At 46.8% G+C, this 24,720-nt stretch overlaps 1 protein-coding gene across 2 annotated transcripts in view; it reads right to left on the bottom strand.

Moving 5' to 3' along the window:
- The window catches only part of dtx1 (deltex 1, E3 ubiquitin ligase), a 178,234-nt gene that overhangs the window by 75,944 nt on the left and 77,570 nt on the right, over nucleotides 1-24,720 (bottom strand). For both annotated transcript variants that reach the window (XM_078421549.1, XM_078421550.1), the window contains exon 2: nucleotides 22,043-22,733. In XM_078421549.1, the coding sequence (XP_078277675.1) occupies nucleotides 22,043-22,733 (691 nt within the window). The remainder of the gene's footprint in view (nucleotides 1-22,042; nucleotides 22,734-24,720) is intronic.

The following is a 24,720-nucleotide window of genomic DNA, read 5'->3' as shown; positions in this document are numbered from 1 at the left end:
TCTCCCCGTGACCTGCGTGGGTTTTCTCCGAGATCTTCGGTTTCCTCCCACACTCCAAAGACGTACAGGTATGTAGGTTAATTGACTGGGTAAATGTAAAAATTGTCCCTAGTGGGTGTAGGATAGTGTTAATGTACGGGGATCGCTGGGCGGCACGGACTTGGTGGGCCGAAAAGGCCTGTTTCCGGCTGTATATATATGATATGATATGATAAACCTTGATCTTAAAGCAGCAAGTTAACTGATTTGAAAAGAATTAGGCTGCTTATTTAAAAAAGACCAGAGATAAAAATCTAGTCCCAACTCCGAGCTCCTTTAGCAGAGAGCCAGCCATGCCTTGCCACCAAGAGGCACTCTAACTCCCTCTCATGAAACCCTCAGCTCAGTAAAACTTTCACATGTCCACAAGAATTGGCCAAGAAATATCTGTTTACAGAATGTTTCTGGCACAAGGCATAAAACAGAACAAAAAAACATTGTCAAGATTAACCGGAAAGGAGCTTTGCAAATGACTAGATTTTGGATGGAGTTTGGACTTTGCAAAAAGACAGGCTATTCCTAGACCTTCAGAAACCTTCAATTGCCTCAGCTACCTCACTGGAAAAATGTATTGAAAATAAGACAAACGACACGATAGCATAAAGATGATTAAAGATTCACGGCCTGCTTCCTGTTCTGACAGCAAATTCTGAAGCATCTTACGCAACTCAGCAAATTGAGTCTTGAAATAGGATACTACAGGCAGAATCGGAGGGGGGGGGGGGCAAGAAACATTACAGCCACACCAGAAACGTGAAGGATAGTTCAACAGACTGCTAGTGGAACAAGTCTGAGCACCTCAAACTAACAACCCACTCATATTTCACTTAACTCATCATTCGCAGTCCGGGTCGAATGTTTTCACGTTTAGACTGGAATTCTCGGCAGCATTCTCACAGGACTCACAGTGGCGCAGCAGTAGAGCTGCTGCCTCACAACGCCAGAGACACGGGTTCGATCCTGACCTCGGGGTGCTGTCTGTGTGGAGTTTGCCTGTTATCCCTGCGACCACGTGAGTTTTCTCCGGGTGCGTCCGGTTTCCTCTGACATTATAAAAACGTACAAGTTTGCAGGTTAATTGCCTTCTGTAAATTGTAAATTGCCCCTAGTGCGTGGGGTAGAACTAGGGTGAATGGGTGACCGTTGGTCAGTGCGGACTTGGTGGGCCAAAGAGCCTTTTTCCACGGTCTGTCTCTAACACTAAAAACTAAAAGCATTGTCAATGCAATTCCAAACATCTTTTTCCACCAAGTCTTTTCTTCTTGGGCTTTAGGTCATGACGTGGTTTGAGGAAGAAAAAAAATGTCATCTGGTAAACAAATTTAGTTTGAAAGGGTAAAGGAATAAAACAAAGTTAATGGCAACCATTCCTAGGCTCTACACAAAAGACACCAATTGCTGGAGTAGGGGCTGAAGAAGTGTCCCACCCAAATCGTCAACTATCCATGTTCTCCAGAGATGTTGCCTGACCCACTGAGTTACTCCAGCACTTTGCAATTTTTTTTGTAAACCAGCGTCTGCAGTTTCTTTTTTTTTCTAGATTCGCAAGCTATCATTGTTAGACAGAAATGAGGAAAAGATGTTTAATTTTGTACAACTTAAACAGATGTGTTGGAGGGGGAACACTGCTCTGCAGAAAAAAATGATAATTCGAAGACATGAATGAAACACAAAGTGCTGCTGTAACTCAGCGGGTCAGGCAGCATCTCTGGAGAACATGGATCAGGATCCTTCTTGTGTTGCCGATAGTGCTCTTTGCTGGATTTTTATGCCACTTTCAATTTCAATTTCAACGTGGGGGAGGGGGTGGGGGACAACGTGTTCAATAAATAATATGTTGAATGAAACAGGCCTATTTGGATATTTTCTTTAAGACTTAAAGTTTGTGATAAAATCATGCTTGGAAGTCAGCTGAAATGGCTGTGTTATTTTGCATGTGATGACACTGTTATTGTGTGTGGCATGTCCTTCTGAGGTACTTAAGGGTCAGAAGGTTACTCAAAGCTTAACAAGGAACAAATCACACAGGAACACAAAATGCTGGAGTAAGTCAGCAGGTCAGACAGCATCTCTGGAGAACATGGATGGGTGACAGTTCAGGTTGGGACCCTTCTTCATACCGAACTGAAATGTTGTTGTCCATGTCAGTCCTAAGAGGGGTTTGTGTTTTTTTTATATATACTGAACTTTTTAATGTTGTTTATCATGGGTTTAACAGAACACTCTGTTCACAAATCAGTTGTGCTGCAAATAAGAAAGTCATTGTTCCGTTTCGGGACAAGGCAATAAAAACACACTTGAATCTTGAATCTCTTGACAGAAGATATTTTGGGACTGGACCCTTCTTCACACCCACCCAAAACGTTGACCGTCCATTTCCCTCCACATATCAGTTTCTCCAGCACTTTGTGTCGTGCTCAAGATTCCAGCATCTGCAGTTCTCTGTGTGTACATCTTAATGTTAGGATGTTTATTCACAAAATGCTGGAGTAACTCAGCAGGCCAGGCAGCATCTCAGGAGAGAAGGAATGGGTGACGTTTCGGGTCGAGACCCTTCTTCAGTCTGAAGAAGGTATCCAGTCTAAAGAAGGGTCTCGACCCGAAACGTCACCCATTCCTTCTCTCCTGAGATGCTGCCTGACCTGCTGAGTTACTCCAGCATTTTGTGAATAAATACCTTCGATTTGTACCAGCATCTTCAGTTATTTTCTTACACAATGTTAGGATGTCATCATTTTTGGTGTTTGTTTTATTACCCTTCAGGTTGACATTTTGGATTAGTGCACTAAAGGACAGCGCTGTTGGTAGAACTGCTGCTTCACAGCGCCAAACCCTCTATCCTGTGCTCCCCACATCTATTTCCCCCACGTCACTCCCCCTGCCGGTTCACCCCCTTCCACCTGTATCCCTTCCTCTGGTTTCACATTTCACTCCTCTTTCACTCATGATCAGATATCCTCGTCTCCTTTTCATCTCTAGCCTTTGTCCATCCATCTGCCAATCGAAACTCCCCTCACCTGTACCCACCTTTCACTCGCCAGGCTTTGTCCTATCTCCAGAAGACAGACACAGAAAGCTGGGGTAGCTCAGCGGGACAGACAACATGTCTGGAGAGAAGAAATGGGTGACGTTTCGGGTCAAGACCCTTCTTCAGATTGGTTAGGGACAAGGGAAATGAGAGATATAGACGATGATGTGGAGAGATAAAGAACAATGAATAAAAGATATGCAAAAATGCTTTTTGTTCCAGCTATCTTCAGTTTAAACCAGCAACTGCAGTTCCTTCCTACATATTTTGTCCTACCTCCACCTCTCTTCCAGCTTTCTGGCCACTACCACCACCAGTCTGAAGAAGGGTCCCAACCCGAAACGTCGCCTCTCCGCGTCCTCCACAGATGCTGCCTGTCCTGCTGGGTTACCCCAGTACTTTGTGTTTTACTGTTTAAATATGACTGGCAGCATCTGTGGAGGGAATGGATATGCAGCGTCTTGCATCAGGACCCGAAAGAGTCAGACAAAGGGGCCTGACCGAAACATCGCCTGCCCATTCCCTCCTTAGATGCTGCCTGGACCGTTGAGTTCCTCCAGCACTTTGTGTTTTGCTCAGGATTCCAGCCTTTGCAGTTCCTTGTGCTCTGCTGTTTCTGCATGTGTCTAGTACCTCTTCAGGCAAAGCATTACAGACACCTGTAATATATGTGTATGTGCTGTTATGTTTACGTGCTACTGTATGTTTCATTTTTTCCTTAGTACCTAATCAGATGTACAGCACTTTGGTCAACCTGGGTTGTTTTTAAATGTGCTATACAAATAAAATTGACTTGACTTGACTTGACCTAGCGCCTTCTTGTTCCTTATTTCCTTTCTTCCTAATATTTTTAATCCCCTAGTCTTTGACTCTACATTTAGTGAATATAGTTCCTTCCTATTTATTGCATCTGACAATAGACAATAGACAATAGGTGCAGGAGGAGGCCATTCGGCCCTTCGAGCCAGCACCGCCATTCAATGTGATCATGGCTGATCATTCTCAATCGGTACCCCGTTCCTGCTTTCTCCCCATACCCCCTGACTCCGCTATCCTTAAGAGCTCTATCCAGCTCTCTCTTGAATGTATTCAGAGAATTGGCCTCCACTGCCCTCTGAGGCAGAGAATTCCACAGATTCACAACTCTCTGACTGAAAAAGTTTTTCCTCATCTCTGTTCTAAATGGCCTACCCCTTATTCTTAAACTGTGGCCCCTGGTTCTGGACTCCCCCAACATTGGGAACATGTTTCCTGCCTCTAATGTGTCCAACTCCTTAATAATCTTATACGTTTCGATAAGATCCCTTCTCATCCTTCTAAATTCCAGTGTATACAAGCCTAGTCGCTCCAGTCTTTCAACATATGACAGTCCCGCCATTCCGGGAATTAACCTAGGTCTCTTATAATTCAGTACCAGTCTCTGGGTCTCTTATAATTCAGTACCAGTAATTCGCCATTAAAATTCAGTACCAGTAATTCACCATTCTGCTCTGTAGCATCGGGCTAGTCAAAGTCCATTACAATTGCATCATCATCATACTCCCCACCCCCCAATCCTCCCCCCCACCCCACCACCGCCCCCCCCCCCAACTGCGGTCAGCTGGCTCTGCACAAAACAGCAGTCAAAAGTCCCCATACTTTCCTCAATGCTAGAAACAGACAATGCATTTTTCTACCTCAGTTGCAGGGCAAATAGAGATTTCAATTTGGACTGTTGTGCTGGCATGAACCCCTGTCACTTGTACAGGGATAGGCAAGGCCAGGACAATAACTCAGAGGAACCAAAGCAGCAAGTAGACCTAGGGGTGCCAACTATAGCACTCCCAAATACGGGTCAAGGTGACGTCACCGCCCCGCGCCCCACGTGACCTCACCCAGCCAGCGGCCACGTGCTCCCGCTCCACCAATGGTGGCCACCCGGGCCGGGAGGCGGGTTGCTATGCAACCTCCGTTAGGCGGCCGCCCGGGCCTCCGAGACTACACTGTTCCGACCTCCGGAAGGTAGGCAATGATTTTAACCAGCATCTGCAGTTTTTTTCCTATCTACAGTGTCCGGGCCAACAGTGCCCCCCGGGCCTAATACGGGATAAGGGCGGTCCCCTACGGGACAAGCCAATTTAACCCAAAATACGGGATGTCCTGGCTAATACGGGACAGTTGGCAACCATAAGTAGATCCCACCCACCACTCCCCATAACACCACACTCTCCCCATCCCTCTCTCTTGTCAACTCTGCTCATTTGGAAAATGAAATCCAAATGTGTTGGCAAATAAAGTCTTGAAAACTAGAATAACGCTGCCACTTTACACAGAAGATAGACACAAAGTGCTGGAGTAACTCTACTCTGCGGCAGCATTCCTGGAGACAAAGGATGGGTGATGATTCGGGTCGGCATCCTACCCCAGACAATCTGAATAAGGGTTCCGACCCTTTTTATCAAGAGATGCTGCCTGACCCACTGGGTTACTCCAGCACATTGTGTCCATCTTTGAAACATTCTTTGATCTGAGCTCCCGTTGAGTTTTGCACATTTCCTCCCCTCTGTGTGGTGTGGAGGAACAGACAAGGGCCAATAACTGTTCGTTCTACAGGTCCACCACTGATTTTCCAGCACACTTGAATTCCAGAGCCTTTCTGGAGGTTACGCCCTCCGAGAAGAGTCCAACGGTACTGGAACAGTCCGCCTAGGCCGCTGAGGCGAAGTCGGCCTTGGAAGGTGGCGATGGGAATGCATTTGCCAGAGTTCCAGACCCCCGGCCTCAGGGGGCAGATTCGACCCGCCGATCGGCCGTGGAAGTTCCGATGAAGTCGAGATCGGCCGTCTCACCCGTCCTAGCTGCCACATTTTCGGGGGGACTACTGGGGGGGGGGAGGGGGGATTTCATGTACTCTCTTGTAATTTTGTCTGGATTAAAAGAGGTGTCAGACCACCAGTTGCCGGAAAATTGATGGTGGACCGGTTAAAGATTTGGAAATGAATGGAGAATGTTGCACATGGATAGGAAAGCTTTGGAAGGGTGCGGTTCAAAAGGGGGTAAATGGGCTGAGCTTAGATGCGGCATTTTGATTGGCATGGACATAGAGTGTGTAAGAAAGTAACTGCAGATGCTGGTACAAATCGAAGGTATTTATTCACAAAATGCTGGAGAGAAGGAATGGGTGACGTTTCGGGTTGAGACCCTTCTTCAGACGTTAGCAAGGTACAGCACAGGAACAGGCCCTTTGGCCCACAATGTCCATGCCGAACATGAAACCCAAGATAAACTAATCTCCTCTGCCTGTACATGATTCACATCCCTCCATTCCCTGCATATCCATGTGCCCATCTAAAACCCTCTTAAACACCACTATCGGATCAGCTTCCACCACCACCCACGGCAGCACGTTCTCGGCACCCACCAGCCTCCGTGTAAATAAAAACTTTGCTCCAAACATCCCCTTTAAACGTTACCTCTCGCGTCTTAAAGCTATAGCCTCTAGTATTTAACACTTCCACACTGGGAGAAAGGTTCTGACTGTTTACCCTTTGTCTCTCATGATTTTATGTTCTTCTATCATCTCCCCCCTGACATATCCTCAATGAATTTGTGTTGCTCAAGATAATTGAGCCCTCATTAAACCACATGAACTATGTTTGATTATATTCAGATTTTCTAAATGATTAGGTTTTCCTCTTTGATTATTGACATTGGCATCTTTGCCAACCACACAGTGCCCAGCGATGGAGTGGCTACCTTACAACGCCAGGTGTAGGTGCAGTAACCCAACCACTCTGTACTACGTACCTGCTTATGTCCTACCTAAATCTTCGGCTTATTTTAATCAATTGAATCAACATTGCAAAAGGATTTTAATTGGCTCTATTATTTGGTGCGCATGGTTCAGTCACTTTCTCCCGATATAATTACATCCAGTTGTGCGGTCAACAAAATGATTTTCCCACAGAACAAAAAAACGGAACATCTTCCTGCTCAATGACTCCACTAGTGTGGAAATGCATCAAAAACATAATCAAACACAGATTAGCCCAAACTCTGCAGCACCCAACACTGCAATTTCTTGGTTGCACTTTATTGATGAAATCGCAGTATTATCATTGCCTACAAAATAACAGTGACTACTTTCATAGTAGGATTAATTGAAAGATAAAGCTGGAAACAGGCCCTACGGCTCACCGAGTCCACACCGGCAATCAATCACCGGTTCACACTAGCTCTACGTTATCCCACTTTCCCACCCACTCCCTAAACAATCGGGGTAATTTACAGAGGGCCAATTAACCTACAAACCCGCACGTCTTTGGGATGTGGGAGGAAATAAGAACGTTTCTTTATACACAAAGGGTAGTGGATGCATGGACAGCTGCCGGTGGAGGTAGTTGAGGAAGGTACTATCGCATCATTTAAGAGACATTTAGACAGGTTCACGGATAGGACAGGTTTAGAGGGATATGGGCCAAACACAGGCAGGTGGGATGGGACATGTTGGTCAGTGTGGGCAAGTTGAGCCGTAGGGCCTGTTTCCACACTGTGTGGGTACAAGAAAGTGGGAATATTGATGAAAGAGGATGAAGGAGGAATATTGCTTTGGTGCCTCAAATGGATGTGGAGGAAGCTCATAGATGTCCCGTGCAATGGCACACCAAGAACAGATAGGGGTGAGCAACAAATGCTGGCATCATCAGCAATGCCCAGATCTCAAAAAATGAGTAAATAAAAATAAACCTGGTTTCACAACACACTCTATTTTAAAATGAAAGCCCTGTGTTTAAAAATAGAGGTGCAGTTCGGAGTGCCGCCTTGAACAGAATGACAATACTCCCAATTGTTCCTGTGCTTTGGAGCTGTTGAACAAGCTATACAAAGTAGTCCCTCTGAGACTCTGGTTGAGAGATCATTTGTCTGGAGTCTATTTTTTAATAAGTGGGCTTAGTCACGAGTGAAAATACATAAATGCTCCTTGAATACTGACAGCGACAAGCCTTCTCAGTGACTTTCAGCTGCATCTGAGAACATCCAACTAACCGTGACCACCAAGCTTATATCCTGAGGGGCTCTAACAATAAAAAAATCATAAAAACAAAGCCCAAGCACTTTACAAAAATAACATCAAAGCCTTAGAGATAAGATTGGGCTTAAAATTCGCTTCCGTGTACCTATTATATAATACAAATAAGGGCATTCAAAGCAGGTGGGGCATTGGCTATGCTGGCTGCCATGATCATTTCACCATTAACTAAGGACATTTGTGTGTGTGTGACTGCCCTAAAATAGTGCCCCATTAAAGCAAAGCATCTTCCAGTGCACATCTACCAAATTTTCATTCTGCTTTGAGAAGAACAACTTCAGTTTGTCCTATCAAAGTTCAAACCTGTTCAAAGATCTCTTGACTTTCTGAAGAAGGGACTCGACCTGAATCGTCACATATTCATGCTCCAAAAGACTCAAAGTGCTGGAGTAACTCAGCAGGCCAGGCAGCATCTCTGGAGAACATGGATTGGTGGTGTTTCACAGTGCTGGAGTAACTCAGCGGGCCAGGCAGCATCTCTGGAGAACATGGATTGGTGGTGTTTCACAGAGTGCTGGAGTAACTCAGCAGGCCAGGCAGCATCTCTGGAGAACATGGATAGGTGGCGTTCGGGTCGAGCTCCTTCTTCAGACGAGATCCTTCAAAAGAAAGGTCTCGACCCAAAACGTCGCCTATCCATGTTCTCCAGAGATTATGCCTGACCCGCTGAGTTACTCCAGCAATTTGTGAACTTTTGTGTATTAACCAGCATCTGCAGTTACTTCTTTCTACATTTTTATAAATCATCTGTTTGGCATGCAGCACCACATAATCACAATGAATTACATTCTCTCTAAAATTGTTGCATGATGCAGGATGAATAATATTTCTTCAATCCTGTCTCCATTTGTGTATTAATTAGCATCTGCAGTTCTTTGTTTCTGCCGATCCATGTTCTCCAGAGATGCTGCCTGACCTGCTGAATTACTCCAGCATCTTGTGTCTTTATTCGTAAACAAGGACCTGCACTTCCTTGTACCTCCAATGGACTTCCAACCGTGAGTACACCCAATGATCACGGACACGCTCCTGGGATGCAAACACCCGAAGACATACACCGACTAAGTAGAGATTTCCCCACTTGCCTGTCCCTGGTGGGATATCGTAGGTGGCTCGGTGGCGCAGCGGTAGAGTTGCTACCTTACAGCGCCGGAGACCCAGGTGTGATCCTGACTAAGGGTGTTGTCTGAATGGAGTTTGTATGTTCTCCTCGTGACCCACATTTTCAACCTCTTTTCATGGAGAGATTAATCAAGAACTAAAGGCCGTAGGTTTAAGGCGAGAGGGCAATGATTTTGTAGGAACCCGAGTGGCAACTTTTTCCACACGGACAGTGGTGGGTTCATGGAACGAGCTGCCAGAGAAGTAGATTGCTGAGTTGTAAGAGGTTGCAGAGATAGGCAAAAACACACCATATAAGGATTTTACAAAGAGAGTAAACATTATTACAAACCTCTTTATAAAGGATTTTGGTTATAGCGGACTGTCCCTTTAAGAACAGGCTGCTAGTTACACTGGGGAGGCTATTGAAATCAAGAAGGCATAGAAATTGACAAGCAATTGCTTCAATCAACACTTAACTCTATTAGACAACTGGACCAAGTGGACCCGTTGGGCCCAAACCTCTCCTGCATTGGTGCAGCATCCTGACATCCCCCCCTCCCCTCTCTCCTCAACCCACCTCTCCCTTCTTCCCCACCCCCCTTCCTCCATCCTCCCATCCTTTTAAACTTTAAAATGTGAATAACTTAAAAAATATAACACCGATTTCAATAAATACTACTTGCATTATCACTAAAATGACAAGGGTGAGTAAGGTGGGCCCAAAATTGTCGCGCTATCGTGTACCGTTTTGGCTGAAGTTCAGTCACAAACAAGATAACAAACGAGTTTTAGTATATAGATGTAACCAATAGCCTTTTACATTTTTAGCTTGCAATACCATTTTTATCGGTTATAAAGAATTTTCTATATGAAAACAACTCATTATTTCACAGAGTTACCGCTAAATGGTCGGAGCGAATCCCTTATTAGGTTTTAGCGGATAATCGGCAATAACAGAAACCATTCCCCCCAACACCCCCCCCCCCCCCCCCTCCCCACACGGTCCGTTATAACCAGGGTTTACAGCAGCCGCAAATATAGGCTAACAAGAGGGTGGCACGATGGTGCAACTGCAAAGCTGCTGCCTCACAGCACCAGAGGCCGGCGTTCGGTCCTGACTATGGATGCTGTCTGTATGGAGTTTGTATGTTCTACCTTTGACCACGTGGGTTTTCTTCGGGTGTTTCCATTTCCTCCCACACTCCAGAGTTACAGGTTTGTAGGTTAATTGCTTCGGTAAAATGTCCCTAATGCGTGGGTTGGTGCTAGTGTTCGCGGGGATCGCTGGTCGGCGCGGGTTCGGTGGGCCGAAGGGCCTGTCTCCACACTATATCTCTGAAGTAAAGTCTAAAGAAAAACTGGGTGACGGGTGATCAGAACCTAATCAAGGATCACGTCCATCCAGCTTTTTAAAGTCCTCGTATAATATATCCTATTGCCTTTTGTAGACTAAGATTGGAAACTGTACACTTCGTGTGTATACAGTTGCCTTGGCTCTTGTCTCTATCACAACACTGAACACTGAAGGGGAACAAATAGAAACAAGGTTGTGGTATCTTCATGTGAAAAGGGAGCAGCTGAGAAGCTTGGCACATTTCCAAGGAGACTTGGACTGAGTCCCAGGATTGCAAGACTCGGCAACGCTCAAAGGCCTTTCTTGTCCGCTTTGCAAAATATCATATCACTCGACCAATTCAGTTTTATTAAATCTGCAGGAAAGGTCATTGCAGGTACACCGGGATAATCGTGCTGGACGGGTGTGACTGTCAGCCTGAGGGGCAATCTTGGGTCGCTCGTAATGCAGAGGTTGACAGAGCGATCAGTTGGACATGGAGATGATATCTCCAGCAGGGCTATTGCATTGGCAGGGTTTGGCGAAAGGCTGTCTCCAATTTAAACAAAGTTTAACGTGCACTGCAAGCTTACTCTGTGCAGTTCTGGTTGCTCCATTACGGGCAGGATGTTTAGTTCAGTTTATGTGTAGAAGGGAACTGCAGATGCTAGTATATCCCGAAGAAAAACATAAACTGCTGGAGTAACTCAGCAGTCAGGCAGCATCTCTGGAGAAAAGGAATAGGTGACGTTTTGGGTTCAGACTGAAGTCGTAAGGGAGACCTGAGAGATGCATATAAAATGATGAGAGCCATAGATGGAGTAGACAGTCAGAACCTTTTTCCCCAGGGTGGGAATGAGTGGACAGGTGGTGTTTTGGTTCGGGAACATTCTTAGGATTGATTGTACATTGGAATGGGAGGGGGGGGGGGGGGAGAAAGCTTCAAAGGAGAGGTGGTTTGGGGCAAAGCCTGGCAGTGATAGGTGGATACAGGTGAGGGGTTTTGATTAGCAGATGGATGGAGCAAGTGACTAAGGCAGGAGTTGAAGAGAAGACAAATGGGAGTCAGATAGGGAGAGAAGAGGAGGAGTGGAATGTAAAACCAGAGATTAGTTTAGTTCAGTGATAGTCCTTGGAAACAGGTCCTACGGCCACGAGTCCACACCGACCATCGATCACCCATTCACACTGGTTCTATGTTATCCCACTTTCTCATCCACTCCCTACACGATCGGAGCAGTTTACAGTGGGCCAATGAACCTACAAACCCACACATCTTTGGGGTGTGTGGGAGGAAACCAGAGCACCCGGGGGGAACCCACGCCGTCACAGGGAGAACGTGCAAACTCCGTACGGACAGCACTCGAGGTCAGGATAGAACAAGGATCTTTGGCACCGAGGCAGCAGCTCTACCTGCTGCGTCACGGTTGCTGTTTGCCATCCCATCCCATTTAAGGGATGGCCAGCAAGAAACAAACCCTGCCGAGCTTTATACACAACACAAATCTTAACCAAGGCAATTCGATTTGTTCACAAAATGCTGGAGTAACTCAGCAGGTCAGGCAGCATCTCGGGAGAGAAAGGAATGGGTGACGTTTCGGGTCGAGACCCTTCTTCAGACTGATGTCGGGGGTGGGACAAAGGAAGGATATAGGTGGAGACAGGAAGATAGAGGGAGATCTGGGAAGGAGGAGGGGAAGGGAGGGACAGAGGAGCTATCTGAAGTTGGAGAAGTCGACGTTCATACCACCGGGCTGCAAACTGCTCAGGCGAAATATGAGGTGCTGCTCCTCCAATTTCCGGCGGGCCTCACTATGGCACTGGAGGAGGCCCATGACAGAGAGGTCAGACTGGGAATGGGAGGGGGAGTTAAAGTGCTGGGCCACCGGGAGATCAGTTTTGTTAATGCGGACCGAGCGCAGGTGTTCAGCGAAGCGATCGCCGAGCCTGCGCTTGGTTTCGCCGATATAAATAATTTGACATCTAGAGCAGCGGATGCAATAGATGAGGTTGGAGGAGGTGCAGGTGAACCTCTGTCTCACCTGGAAAGACTGTTTGGGTCCTTTGATGGAGTTGAGGGGGGAGGTAAAGGGACAGGTGTTGCATCTCGTGCGGTTGCAAGGGAAAGTGCCCGGGGTTGGGGTGGTTTGGGTAGGAAGGGACGAGTGGACCAGGGAGTTACGGAGGGAACGGTCTCTGCGGAACGCAGAGAGGGGAGGGGATGGGAAGATATGGCCAGTGGTGGGGTCCCGTTGTAGGTGACGGAAATGTTGGTGGATGATTAACCAAGGCAGTCTGGATGCCTCTTGGCTGGGGTTTGTTTTGCTTCTGTGACAAGAAAACAAATCTCTCCTCCTTATCAGCGAGTTGCAGAAAGCATTAGGCATGTTCTCGTCGGCCAGTCTCTTTTATAAACAGCTGCATGGGCATTATTCTATCTGATTAGCATTTAATACATCAGGCATTGTCGTTTTATAGCTGCCTGTTGCATGTGAAAGGCCAACGGTAATCTTTTACAGGCAAACAGATTACATCAATTGGTGTTTGAACTGCTTTATCAGGCAAATACATTAAAGACCCTCCAATCTTCACACTTGACAGTAGACAGGGTTTTATGTAGTAGGAAGGAACTGCAGATGCTCGTTTAAACCAAAGATAGACACAAATAGCTATATTTATTTATTTATTATTATTATTTATTTCAGATACAGCGCGGAAACAGGCCTTTTCGGCCCACCAAGTCCGCGCCGCCCAGCGATCCCTGCACATTAACACTATCCTACACACACTCGGGACAATTTTTTACATTTACCCAGTCAATTAACCTACATACCTGTACGTCTTTGGAGTAACAGCTGGAGTAACTCAGCGGGAAAGGTTCCTTTACCCATGACTTTCAGTCTGAAGAAGGGTCTCGACCCGAAACGTCACTTATTCCTTCTCTCCAGAGATGCTGCCTGTCCTGCTGAGTTACTCCAGCATTTTGTATCTATCTTGGGTTTTATGTAGCCTTATAATTTGTTATTTACATAACTTCAAAGATAATGTGCCAACGTTACAATTACATTCAATAATGTCTTTGCAACACCCCCAAAAAAAGCAGTTTATTCCCATCTTAAGTCGCCTTTGATCAAAGTGACGTTGAGCCTTCAGCAGTGCTCGACATTCAACATCTTCGCAATGAGGCGTCACCCCTTTTTGCCTCTCATCCAGCTATTCCAATAGTATTTGTCATGAATAGTTTCATGGTACTGTACTTGCCGTTTCCATTCAACAAGTTAATGTAATGGAACAGGAGGATTCACAAAATGCTGGAGTAACTCAGCAGGTCAGGCAGCATCTCTGGAGAGAAGGAATGGGTGACGTTTCGAATCGAGACCCTTCTCTCCAGAGATGCTGCCTGACCTGCTGAGTTACTCCAGCATTTTGTGATACCTTCGATTTGTACCAGCATCTGCAGTTATTTTCCTACACTAATGGAACAGGAGTATCATTTCTTGGTCGGCCTGAAACCTGTTGGTCTCCCAGCAGAGTGAGATGTCCGTCGGGGAATGTTGTCGACTGGCCCGCTCCACACTGCAGGAGTACGTGCTGAGGGGCTCTCTGAAGCTCGCTGCAGCCAACGCCAAGGCTCTGTGGGGGGAGGACCACAGTCTAGGGTCCTTCCGCTGCTGGTCATCGAGGAGCAAAGCCCGATGGGGACACCCCTCAAACAAGGGAAAGGATCGCACCCCAGGGGGCCACATGAGTGGCAAGGGTGCTTGGTTTAACGATAACTACAAACACTACTGAATATGACACTAATGAATATGTAGACACTGAGAATGTCCGAAGAGTTTTTGCACCTGTTTTGTTCTTGTTTTGTGCATATTTTTATTCTGTCGGGACCCTTCTTCAGACTGTTTCTAAGGAGGGGGTGGGTGAAGAAAACTGGGGGAGAGGAGGGACCGAAACAAAGTGTGGTAGGTCATGGAGAGTCTGAAGAGAGATCCCAACCTGAAACATCCCCTATCCATGTTCTCCAGAGATGTTACCTGACCCGTTGAGCTACAACAGCACTTTGTGTCCTTGTAAGTGATAGGTGGATACAGGTGAGGGGTGGGGGTGATTGGCAGATGGGTGACATTGACAGGGGCAGATATTTACAGACATCTTTGACAGATATTGAGGGGAAACCTCATTGAAAACTTACCGAATAGTGAAAGGCCTGGATAGAGTGGATGTGGAGAGGATGTTTCCACTAGGGGGAAGAGTCTAGGACCAGAGGGCACAGCCTCAGAATACAAGGACAAAAGGAGATGAATGAGGATGAATTTCTTTCGTCAGAGGTTGGTGAATCTGTGGAATTCTTTGCCATAAACGGCTGTGGAGGCCAAGTCGATGGACATTTTTAAGACAGAGATTGGCAGATTTTTGATTAGTAAGGGGGTCAGGGGTTATGGGGAGAAGGCAGGAGAATGGGGTTGAGAGGAAGAGATAGATCAGCCATGATTGAATGGCAGAGCAAACTTGATGGGCCGAATGGCCTAATTCTGTTCCCATAACCTATGAACATGAACAAAGGCTGGAGGTGAAAAGGAGCCAAGTGTCAGATAAGGAGAGAAGTGGAATGAAATGTAAAATCAGAGGGAGGGATATGCAAAGCGCATTATCCTTGACTACGCTCATGTCCAAAAAGCCATCCATTTCAGACTCAAGAATTGGCCTTGAGAGTTTCTCCCTGTACCTCCTCAGTGTGGAATAACCCACAATTGAAATGGTTCGATTAATTGAATAGGAAGGAACTGGAGATGCTGGTTTACACTGGATAGGCACAAAATGCTGGAGTAACTAAGCGGATCAGGCAGCATCTCTAGTGAAAAGGAGTCCACCTTGGCCTAAGCGATCTCCCAGTTGTCAAATATTTTAAATCCTCTTCCCATTTCCATACTGACCTTTCTGTCCTAGGCCGCCTCCACTGTCAGAGTGAGGCTACATGCAAATTGGAGGGAAGGCACCTCATGCTTCGCTTGGGCAGCTTATAACCCAGCGGTATGAATATTGATTTCTCTAATTTGAAGTAACCATTGCAATCCTTCTCTCTCCGTCTCTCCCCCATCCTAGTTGTCCTACTAGTTGTACTATTCGTATCTCTTCGTTATAACCTCTCCCACAGCCAACAATGGACCATTGTGGGCTCCGCCTTTCCTGAGTCATCAGTGCCGGCTCTGATTTGGTGCACCTTTTCACACCTCTAGTCTCCCTCTCCCCCCGGCTCACAGCCTGAAGAAGGGTCTCGACCCATCCTTTTCTCCAGAGGTGCCGCCGCCTGGCCCGCTGAGTTTCTCCAACACTTTGTGTGTCTATCTTCGATTAATTGAACTGCATTGTGAATGTATTCGTGCTCAAAAAAACAACTTAGCCGTGAAAATGGAGTTCAGTGCTGCCAAACAGCGCGATGGGAAGTGTGCGGCTTCATGTAAAATGAAACAAATAAACCTTTCATCAATGAGAATGCTGCATCACCAATTATTTTGTCATGGAAATATTAACACTGCCTAATTGCATTAAATATCACTATGTTGGAATAAAGTGTTATCAATGAAATGCAATATTGCTATTATAAATGACACTATGAATGGAATATAGAGACAAATTACTAGCTTCAATATCACCCTGGCCTGGCCTCAGTATATTGACGATGTAGTGCTCTCGTTTTGGAGGAAGCACTATGACCTTTAACATCGTGATTTGTCAGCAGAAATAATGTCCATTTGTTTGTGCCCATCTCCACACTATTTATCTCAACTTTTGTCCATTTGTTTTTGGAACTGAAACCCAGGGGATAGTCAGGTAGGCAGGGGGAAAAGCAGGGAAACAGGGGCCATTGTTCCATTTTGTTCTGGTAACGTGACCTCATTTATTATGTTTTATTTTTAATTGTCTGCTGTATATCATGTTTTTACCATGTGCAAGCCAAGCACAAAGTCAAGTTCCTTGTATGTATACATACTTGGCCATTAAAATGTTATCCTGATTCCGATTTGAACTGAATTGGCTCAGTTTAGTTCAGAGATAAGAGCATAGAAACAGGCCCTTTGGCCCACCGAGTCCATTCTGACCACCAATCATCTGTTCAGTTGATGCTGGTTAACACACAAAAGGACACGGTGCTGGAGTAACTCAGTGACTCACCAGTTCTATGTCCTCCCACCTTCCCATCCACTCTCTACACACTTATTTTCTTAACAGAGGCCAATTAACCTGCAAACCCGCACATCTTTGGGACAATAGACAATAGACAATAGGTGCAGGAGTAGGCCATTCAGCCCTTCGAGCCAGCACCGCCATTCAATGCGATCATGGCTGATCACTCTCAATCAGTACCCCGTTCCTGCCTTCTCCCCATACCCCCTCACTCCGCTATCCTTAAGAGCTCTATCCAGCTCTCTCTTGAAAGCATCCAACGAACTGGCCTCCACTGCCTTATGAGGCAGAGAATTCCACACCCACGATGAAACCCACGCGGTCACGGAGAGAACGTACAGACTCCACACAGACAGCATCCAAGGTCAGGATCAAAGTCATTCACCTTGATTTCCCCTTTCCATTTATCGCTTATTTACAGCAGTTTTCTCTGATAATTATTCTGCTGTGATATAGTGCAGCCTTGGGTAAGTAAAGAGCTATCACCTGTGAAGTAGGAAATCTATTGTTGATAGCGGCCAGAATTTGAGAGGGATTATTATTGGATTAGAAATTATTTGTTTTTCCCAGCGTTACGGAGATCATAAATTATGCCGTTTTCTCTTGAGGATTTATTGCTGGAGCTTTATCAGCATAAAGCCCAAGACCAAAACACACAGGAATATTCAGATCTAACTGACCTTTGTGCTTACATTTTGGATAGGAATTCCCCATGGATAAAATAAACAAAATCCTAAATGCAGGTGTTGCTAAAACTGATTATCCACAACATGGGATGTTGTGGTTAACATCATGGGGCAGCACAGTGATGCAGCGGTAGAGTTGCCGCCTTACAGCGCCAGAGACCCGGGTTCGATCCTGACTACGGGTGCTGTCTGCACGGAGTGTTTGCAAGTTCTCCCCATGACCACGTGGGCTTTCTCCAGTTGCTCCGGTTTCCTCCCACATCCCAAAGACCTGCAGCTTTTTGTAGGTTAATTGACATCCGTGATATATCATAAACGTTGCCTATCCATGTTCTCCAGAGATGCTGCTTGACCCACTGAGTTACTCCAGCACTTTGTGTCCTTGTGTGTTAACCAGCATCTGCAGTCTGAAGAAGGGTTCCAACTAGAAATGTGCCAACCCATGTTCTCTAGAAATGTTGCCTGACCCACTGAGTTACTCCAGCACTTTGTGTCCTTGTGTGTGAACCAGCATCTGCAGCCTGAAGAAGGGTTCCAACCAGAAACGTGCCTACCCATGTTCTCGAGAGATGTTGCCCGATTCATTCAGTTACTCCAACACTTCATGTCTTTGTTTTTTGTAAAAAATCAAAAAAATCTGCTGTTCCTCGTATGTGACTATCTTTGGATATTCCGACCATTCATTAGACCTGAGGCAGTCTTTGAGACATGACAAAAACTCACGAAAGATTATAAAATCAGAAGCACACACTCGCTTCTCTTTTGGTTCAGTTTAGAGTTACAGCCCGGAAACAAGGCCTTGGGCCCATCAAGTCCGCACCAACCATTGATCACCTATTCACACTAATTCTATGTTATCCCACTTTCCCATCCACTTGGGAGAGACAATTAACCTGCAAACCCGCACGTCTTTGGAGTGTTGGGGGAATCCAGAGCATCCGGTGGAAACCCATGTGGACACCGGGAAAACGTGGAGACTCCACACTGACAGCGCCTGAGGTCAGGATTGAACCTGGGTCTCTGACGCTGCGAGGTAGCAGCTCTACCCGCTGTGTCGCTATGCCGCCTGCCTGATGAACATGCCACCAGGGACTGATACACATTGTCACTCCACCCCTCATAAGCAGCCAAAACAATGAACTCAATCGCACAGGTGAAAGCAAATAATTAATGTGAGGACATGTTGTGCAAAATATTTTGCTTTAGTTTTAGAGATACAACATGGAAACAGGCCCTTCAGTCCACCGATTCTATGCGTACACTAGTTCTATCCAACACACTAGGGGCAGTTTACAGAAGCCAATTAACCTACGAACCCGCACATCTTTGTAAAGTGGGAGGAAAGCAGAGCACCTGGAGAAAACCCACTCGGTCGCAAGGAGAACCTGCGAACTCTGCAGAGGCAGCACCCTAGGTCAGATTCGAACTCGGGTCTCTGACGCTGTGAGGCAGCAACTCTACCACTGCGCCACTGTGCCGCCCACAACAGGAAACCCTGCATTTGGATACATGACCCTTTGCTCCAGGCACAAGACAATAAATGAGCCTTATCTCTTTGAATCTGCTGGGCCAGTTGAACCTCATTAGCCCCTGCTGTTTAATCTCAATCTACCGATTTGTTGGCCTGCCAGTATGGCCCATTCTAGTGCTTTGTGAACAGTTTGACTGATTACATCTGTGCTTTCATCTGATGAATATGACTGCAGCTTTTCTCCCTGCCCCATTGGTTTTCAATTATATGGAACTATCGTTTTAGGTTCTGCAAAGCCAACCATCCATGGAACCGAACGCGGAAAATAGAATACAGAACAGCACAGCACAAGAAAAGACCACTCAGTCCACAATATCTGTGCCAAACATGATGTCAGGACCAGCCACAGCGCAGTGGTACAGCAGTGGAGTTGCTGCCTCAGTGCCAGTGACCCACGTTCGATTCTGACTATGGTTGCTGTCTGTGTGGTGTTTGCACGTTCTCCCTGTGACCGCATGCGTTTCCTCCGGTTTCCTCCCACATTCCAAAGACGTGCGGATTTGAAGGTTAATTGGCTTTTGTAAATTGCCCCTCGCGTGCAGGGAGTAGATGGAAACAGGCCCTTTAGCCCACCAGGGACATGCTGACCATTAATCACCTTTCACTCTAGTTCTACATTATCTCGTTTTCTCATCCACTCCCGACACACTGAGGCAATTTACAGAGGGCCAATCAACCTACGATCCTGCACGTCTTTGGGATGTGGGAGGAAACCGGAGCACCCGGAGAAAACCCACGTGGTCTCGTGTGTTTCGAGGGAGAACATGTAATCTCCACACACGGACAGCACCGGAGGCGAGGATGGAGCCAGGGTCCCTGGCGCTGGAAGGCTGTGGTTCTACCCACTGTGGTGCACGTATGGCTTGCTGCAGTTTGGGTTGGTGGGCGGGGTGTGTTTCAAAGACACGTTCGAGAGAGAAACCATATCGTGATCTCAACCTTTATCCCCTGTCACAACCAGATGAACGTTACGCAGTTTGTACAAGTCAGGAGGACTTGTCACTGCGAATATTTTCAGAGAAGGAGAATGCCAAGCCACCGCAGGCACCCACATCAGCTTTGGTCAGTTAAAGAGGCTTGTAGATATTAAGCACAACAATCCAACAATTACGCAAAAACAAAGTATAAGATCATGGGAGGAATAGATAGGGTAAATGCACAGAGTATTCTACCCAGAGTAGGGAAAAACCACAACCAGAGGACATAGGTTTAAGGAGAGGGGGAAAGATTTCATAGGAACACCAGGGGAATTTTGTTTTTTTTTACACAAAGGGTTTTATGGAACGAGCTGCCAGAGGAGGTAGCTTGTTCCACAGCCTTCCAGAGGAGGCAGGTACTATCGCAACGTTTAAGAAACATTGAGGTTTCTAAATGTACATGGATAGGATAGGTTTAGAGGGATCTGGACTAGGTGGGACTATTGTCACTGTGGGCAAGTTGAGCCGAAGGGCCTCTTTCCGTACTGTATTGACAGCATACCACGTTCAACGGGCTGGGTTTGATACGGCAAGCAGGCAGTGCCCCAGAGATTTCTGTACCCGTGATCCACATGCAAAGGGACAGCATTTTGTTGAGAAGCAGCATAGGCTTCCACTGCCATTAGCAGCCGTAACCATGAACTTCATACACAGCAATAAACTAACCTGAGGACGCGGAGTGTACAATAGTTTCAATGTGCTGCCAACACGCACCATGACCGTGGCAAGTGCACCATCGACAGCATAGTTGCACCACACCTCTTCCCAAGACAGCAAGAAATTTCAGAGAGTTGTGGATGTAGCCCAGTCCATCACACAGACCAGACTCCCCACCATCGACTCCATCTATACTTCACACTGCCTCGGGAAAGCAGCCAACGTAATCAAAGGTTTGTCCGACCCCGGTCATTCCCACTTCTCCCTGGTGGCGCGCACCACCAGACTCGGGAGCGGCTTCTTCCCCTCTGTTATCAGGTGTGTGAATGGCCCTCCCATGCTAGGGTACTGTCCTGAAGGTCCAACCAACCTTAATGCAGACCTTCGACCATCTCTGGAACTGTTATGCTACAATGCTGAGAACTATATTCCTCACGCGGGTATATTTTCTTCTGAAGATGGACACAAAAAGCTGGAGTAACTCAGCGGCACAGGCAGCATCTCTGGAGGGAAAGAATGGGTGACGTTTCAGGTCAAGACCCGTCTTCTATCTGTTGTACCTGTGTATGCCTTGATTGTATTCACGTATTATCTGATTCAACTGGTGGCAAAAGTACAAGCTTTTCACTGTACCACGGTACACGTGACAATAATCTCACTTAATAGCAAAAACCCTGCTTGCTATTATAGGAACATGTTAAGGTATTAGAACACGCAACAAAGAACATCAAGCAGTACAGCACAGGAACAGGCCCATCGGCCCACAATGTCTCTGCCAAGCATGATGCTATGATCAACTCTTATCTATCTGCACATAATCCATATCCCACCATTCCTTGCATGTACCCTTCTTATATTGGGGCGACCGGAACTGCGTGCACCACTACAAATGCCACCCAGCCAAAGTCCTACAGAGCTCCGACACAACTTCCTGACTCTGATACTCAGTGCCCCAGCCGATGAAGGCAAGCATACTGTACGCATTCTGTACCGCTCTAGCTACTTGTGGATGGTCAGGAGGAAGGGTGACTGTGGTTATTCTCGGGGGAGGGGAGGGATTGTGTCAAAACCACATCAGGGAACGGCATCAGCTTTGGTCAGTCAATGAGGCTTGTAGTCGTCAAGCACAACAATCCACAGAGAGCTATGTTCAAAGGGATAGGACCGCAAGTGCTGCACCAGAGATTCACACTCACAAGGGCAGCATTTAATTGATTAGCAGAATAGGCCTCCAGTGTCATAAGCAGCCACAACAATCAACTCATAAACCAACGTGAAAGCAATGAACTAATATACGAATACGTGGTGTAAAATGGTTTCAATGTGCTCAATTTCAGGGAGTTAAAGACTTAAAAGCAATCCATTTTGGTTTACTATTTTCTCTCTTGACTTAACAGGACCATTGTGGGGATACCTCGTGTATCTGAGCTTACCCTGGGGGGATGGAGGCTCTGGTGCTGACGACGGCAGATCGCTGGGTCCCGGGTCTGTTCAGGTTGTTCTGGCCGGGGATGGGTGTGGCGGTGGTGGTACTCTGGCTCTGGGAGATAGGTGAGAGTTGGGTGGCGGTGGTGGTGGTGGTGGGCGAGCGGGCCTGCTCGGGGTTGGGCGCGACGGTGCCCACACCGCTCATCGCCGACCACAAGGTGGGGCCGTTGTAGGAGTTGCTCTGCCGCACGGTCAGCGTGCCGTTGGCTGCCGCGTAGACCTTGCGCCGCTGGGATTCCAAGATGGCGTTGGAGGCTGCCCGGGTGCTGTTGACCAGGACGCATTGTTGGCAGCTGCACGGTTGCCCCGACTGCGTGCCGATGGGCCAGGACTGAGATTTGGGGATGGAGCCCATAGTCAAGGGGTAGGCCAAGTCCATGCGCCTCCTCAGTCGTCGCTTCCGTTGTGTCTGTCTGTTCATCTGGCACATGCTATTGAAGTCAATAATATAACAGAAGCCCAGGGAGGTCAAGTCCAACCACGGATGTTGCTTCTCGTATGCGTTCTGGATGGTTATGCAAATATCCATGTCGTACGGAGTCCAGGAACAACTGTCGTTCTCCCATTCCCAAACTACTCCTTTCCCCGGTGCTGAAGAAGGGTCGTAAAAATTTCTTCTAACTGGACGCATGGTTCCTGAAACAAAACACAGAAAAATAACAGTTTACTCAATAGCGGGACAAAAGATAACTCAGAGCAAGTCACAAAGTGCTGGGGTAACTCAGCGGGTCAGGCAGCATCTCTGGAGGACATGGACAGGCGACGTTTCGGGTCGGGGGCCTTCTTCAGATAGATTGCAGTCGAGGCAGAGGAAGCTGGAAGAGAGCTAAAGACTTGGAAGCGATAGGTGGATACAGGTGAGGGGGTTTTGATTGGCAAATGGTTGGACAAAGGCACGAGAAGAAAAAAACGAAGGGTGGTTAGTTTAGTTTTGATTGTTTAGTTTAGAGATAAGAGCATGGAAACAGGCCCTTCGGCACTCTGAATCTGTGCCGACCAGCAATCACCCTGTACACTAGCACCATCCTACTCACGAGGGAAAGTGTACAGAGGGCAATAATCCTACAAACCTGCACATCTTTGGAGTGTGGTTGGAAATCAGAGCACTCGGGGAAAACCCATGTGTTCACAGGGAGACCATACAAATTCCTTACGGACAGCACCCGTGACCAGGATTGAACCAGGGTCTCTGGCACTGTGAGGCAGCAACTCTGCCGCTGCACCGCTGCTTGTGAGATAAGGAGAAATGGAGAGCAGAGGTGTGAAATGTGAAGCCAGAGGAATGGATATAGGTGGAGGGGGATGGGTGGGGGAGGGGAAGCAGGGGCAGGAGAACTCTACTTCCCTGGTGGTTTTACCTAATGAATGTAAGAAGTGTACAGGAGATCCAAGCACCAGCACACACCATCACCAGTGGCCACGGACTGAGATCAGCATGGCAACCATTGTCTTTGTGAAAAGCTGGAGATGGATACAACTTGGTGGGCAACCCCTGGCAAGCTGTCCGCAAACCTCAACTGTATACGCGACACGTTCATCGACACAAGTAGCCGCAGGTGCTGGAATCTTGAGCAAAAAAGCACAAAGTGCTGGCGGAACTCAGCAGGCCAGGCAGCATCGATAAGACAGGTGACGTTTCGGGTCTGAACGAGGGCCCCTACTTGGAATCAAAAGGCAGCCAATATCATCATGGACCAACACCACCCTGGCCATGTTCTCATCTTACGACTGCCATCGGGACGAAGGTACAGGAGCCTGAAAACCATGACCACCAGGTTCAAGAACCACTATTAGTGAACAACCAACAGACTCTTGAACACTGCACAATGCAAACCTTGGCAACTATGATCTTGTACGGACTGTGTCTTTGCACTACAGACTTTGGTTTTTGCACTATTCTGGTTACCAAGTACTGAGGGTTATTAAACTTATTGATTTTTTGATTATTGTATATTATCCACGTGTTTTTGCATTTACTGGCCTTATCTGCAGCAAATCTATTTATCTGCAGCAAATAAAAATTTAATTGCTCTGTGCTCAATACATATGACAATTAAATGGCTTACCCTTCCTCGGCCATCAGCTGCCGGCCCTGCTTTGTTCTGGCCTTTTCCTACCTCTAGTTCCCTCCCCTCTACTTTCAGTCTGAAGAAGGGTTTCAACCCGAAATGTCACCCATCCTTTTTCCCCCAGAGTTGCTGCCTGACCCGCTGAGTTACTCCAGCACTTTGTGTCTATCTTCCATACAAACCAGCATCTGCAGTTCCTTCCTACACATGACAATCACACACTCTCGACCCACTGAGTTCCTCCAGCCATTTACTTCTTGCACTTGATGCAATCACTTTGGAACCTAGTACAAGTATTTGGCGACGGAAAATTGTAATTGAAGTTCAATTCTCAACATGGGGTTCAAAAATTTACTGCAAAACATTTTGAGGAACTGAGAACATGTTTTGCAGATCATTCCTTTAGTCACGGTAGTATCTTGTGGGTAGACACTGTTCCAACTGCTGGGCCAGTCATTTAAACAAATACAGACGTGTGAATTGTTGCGGTTCAAGTAGTGAAAACATTCTTTGGATCTCACTTCAGTTTCAAGGAAATTTCATCAGCAACTGCT

Source organism: Rhinoraja longicauda, chromosome 25 (genome assembly GCF_053455715.1).
Source record: "Rhinoraja longicauda isolate Sanriku21f chromosome 25, sRhiLon1.1, whole genome shotgun sequence".
NCBI classification, from domain to species: domain Eukaryota; kingdom Metazoa; phylum Chordata; class Chondrichthyes; order Rajiformes; family Arhynchobatidae; genus Rhinoraja; species Rhinoraja longicauda.
This window is presented reverse-complemented; position numbering and strand designations above follow the sequence as displayed.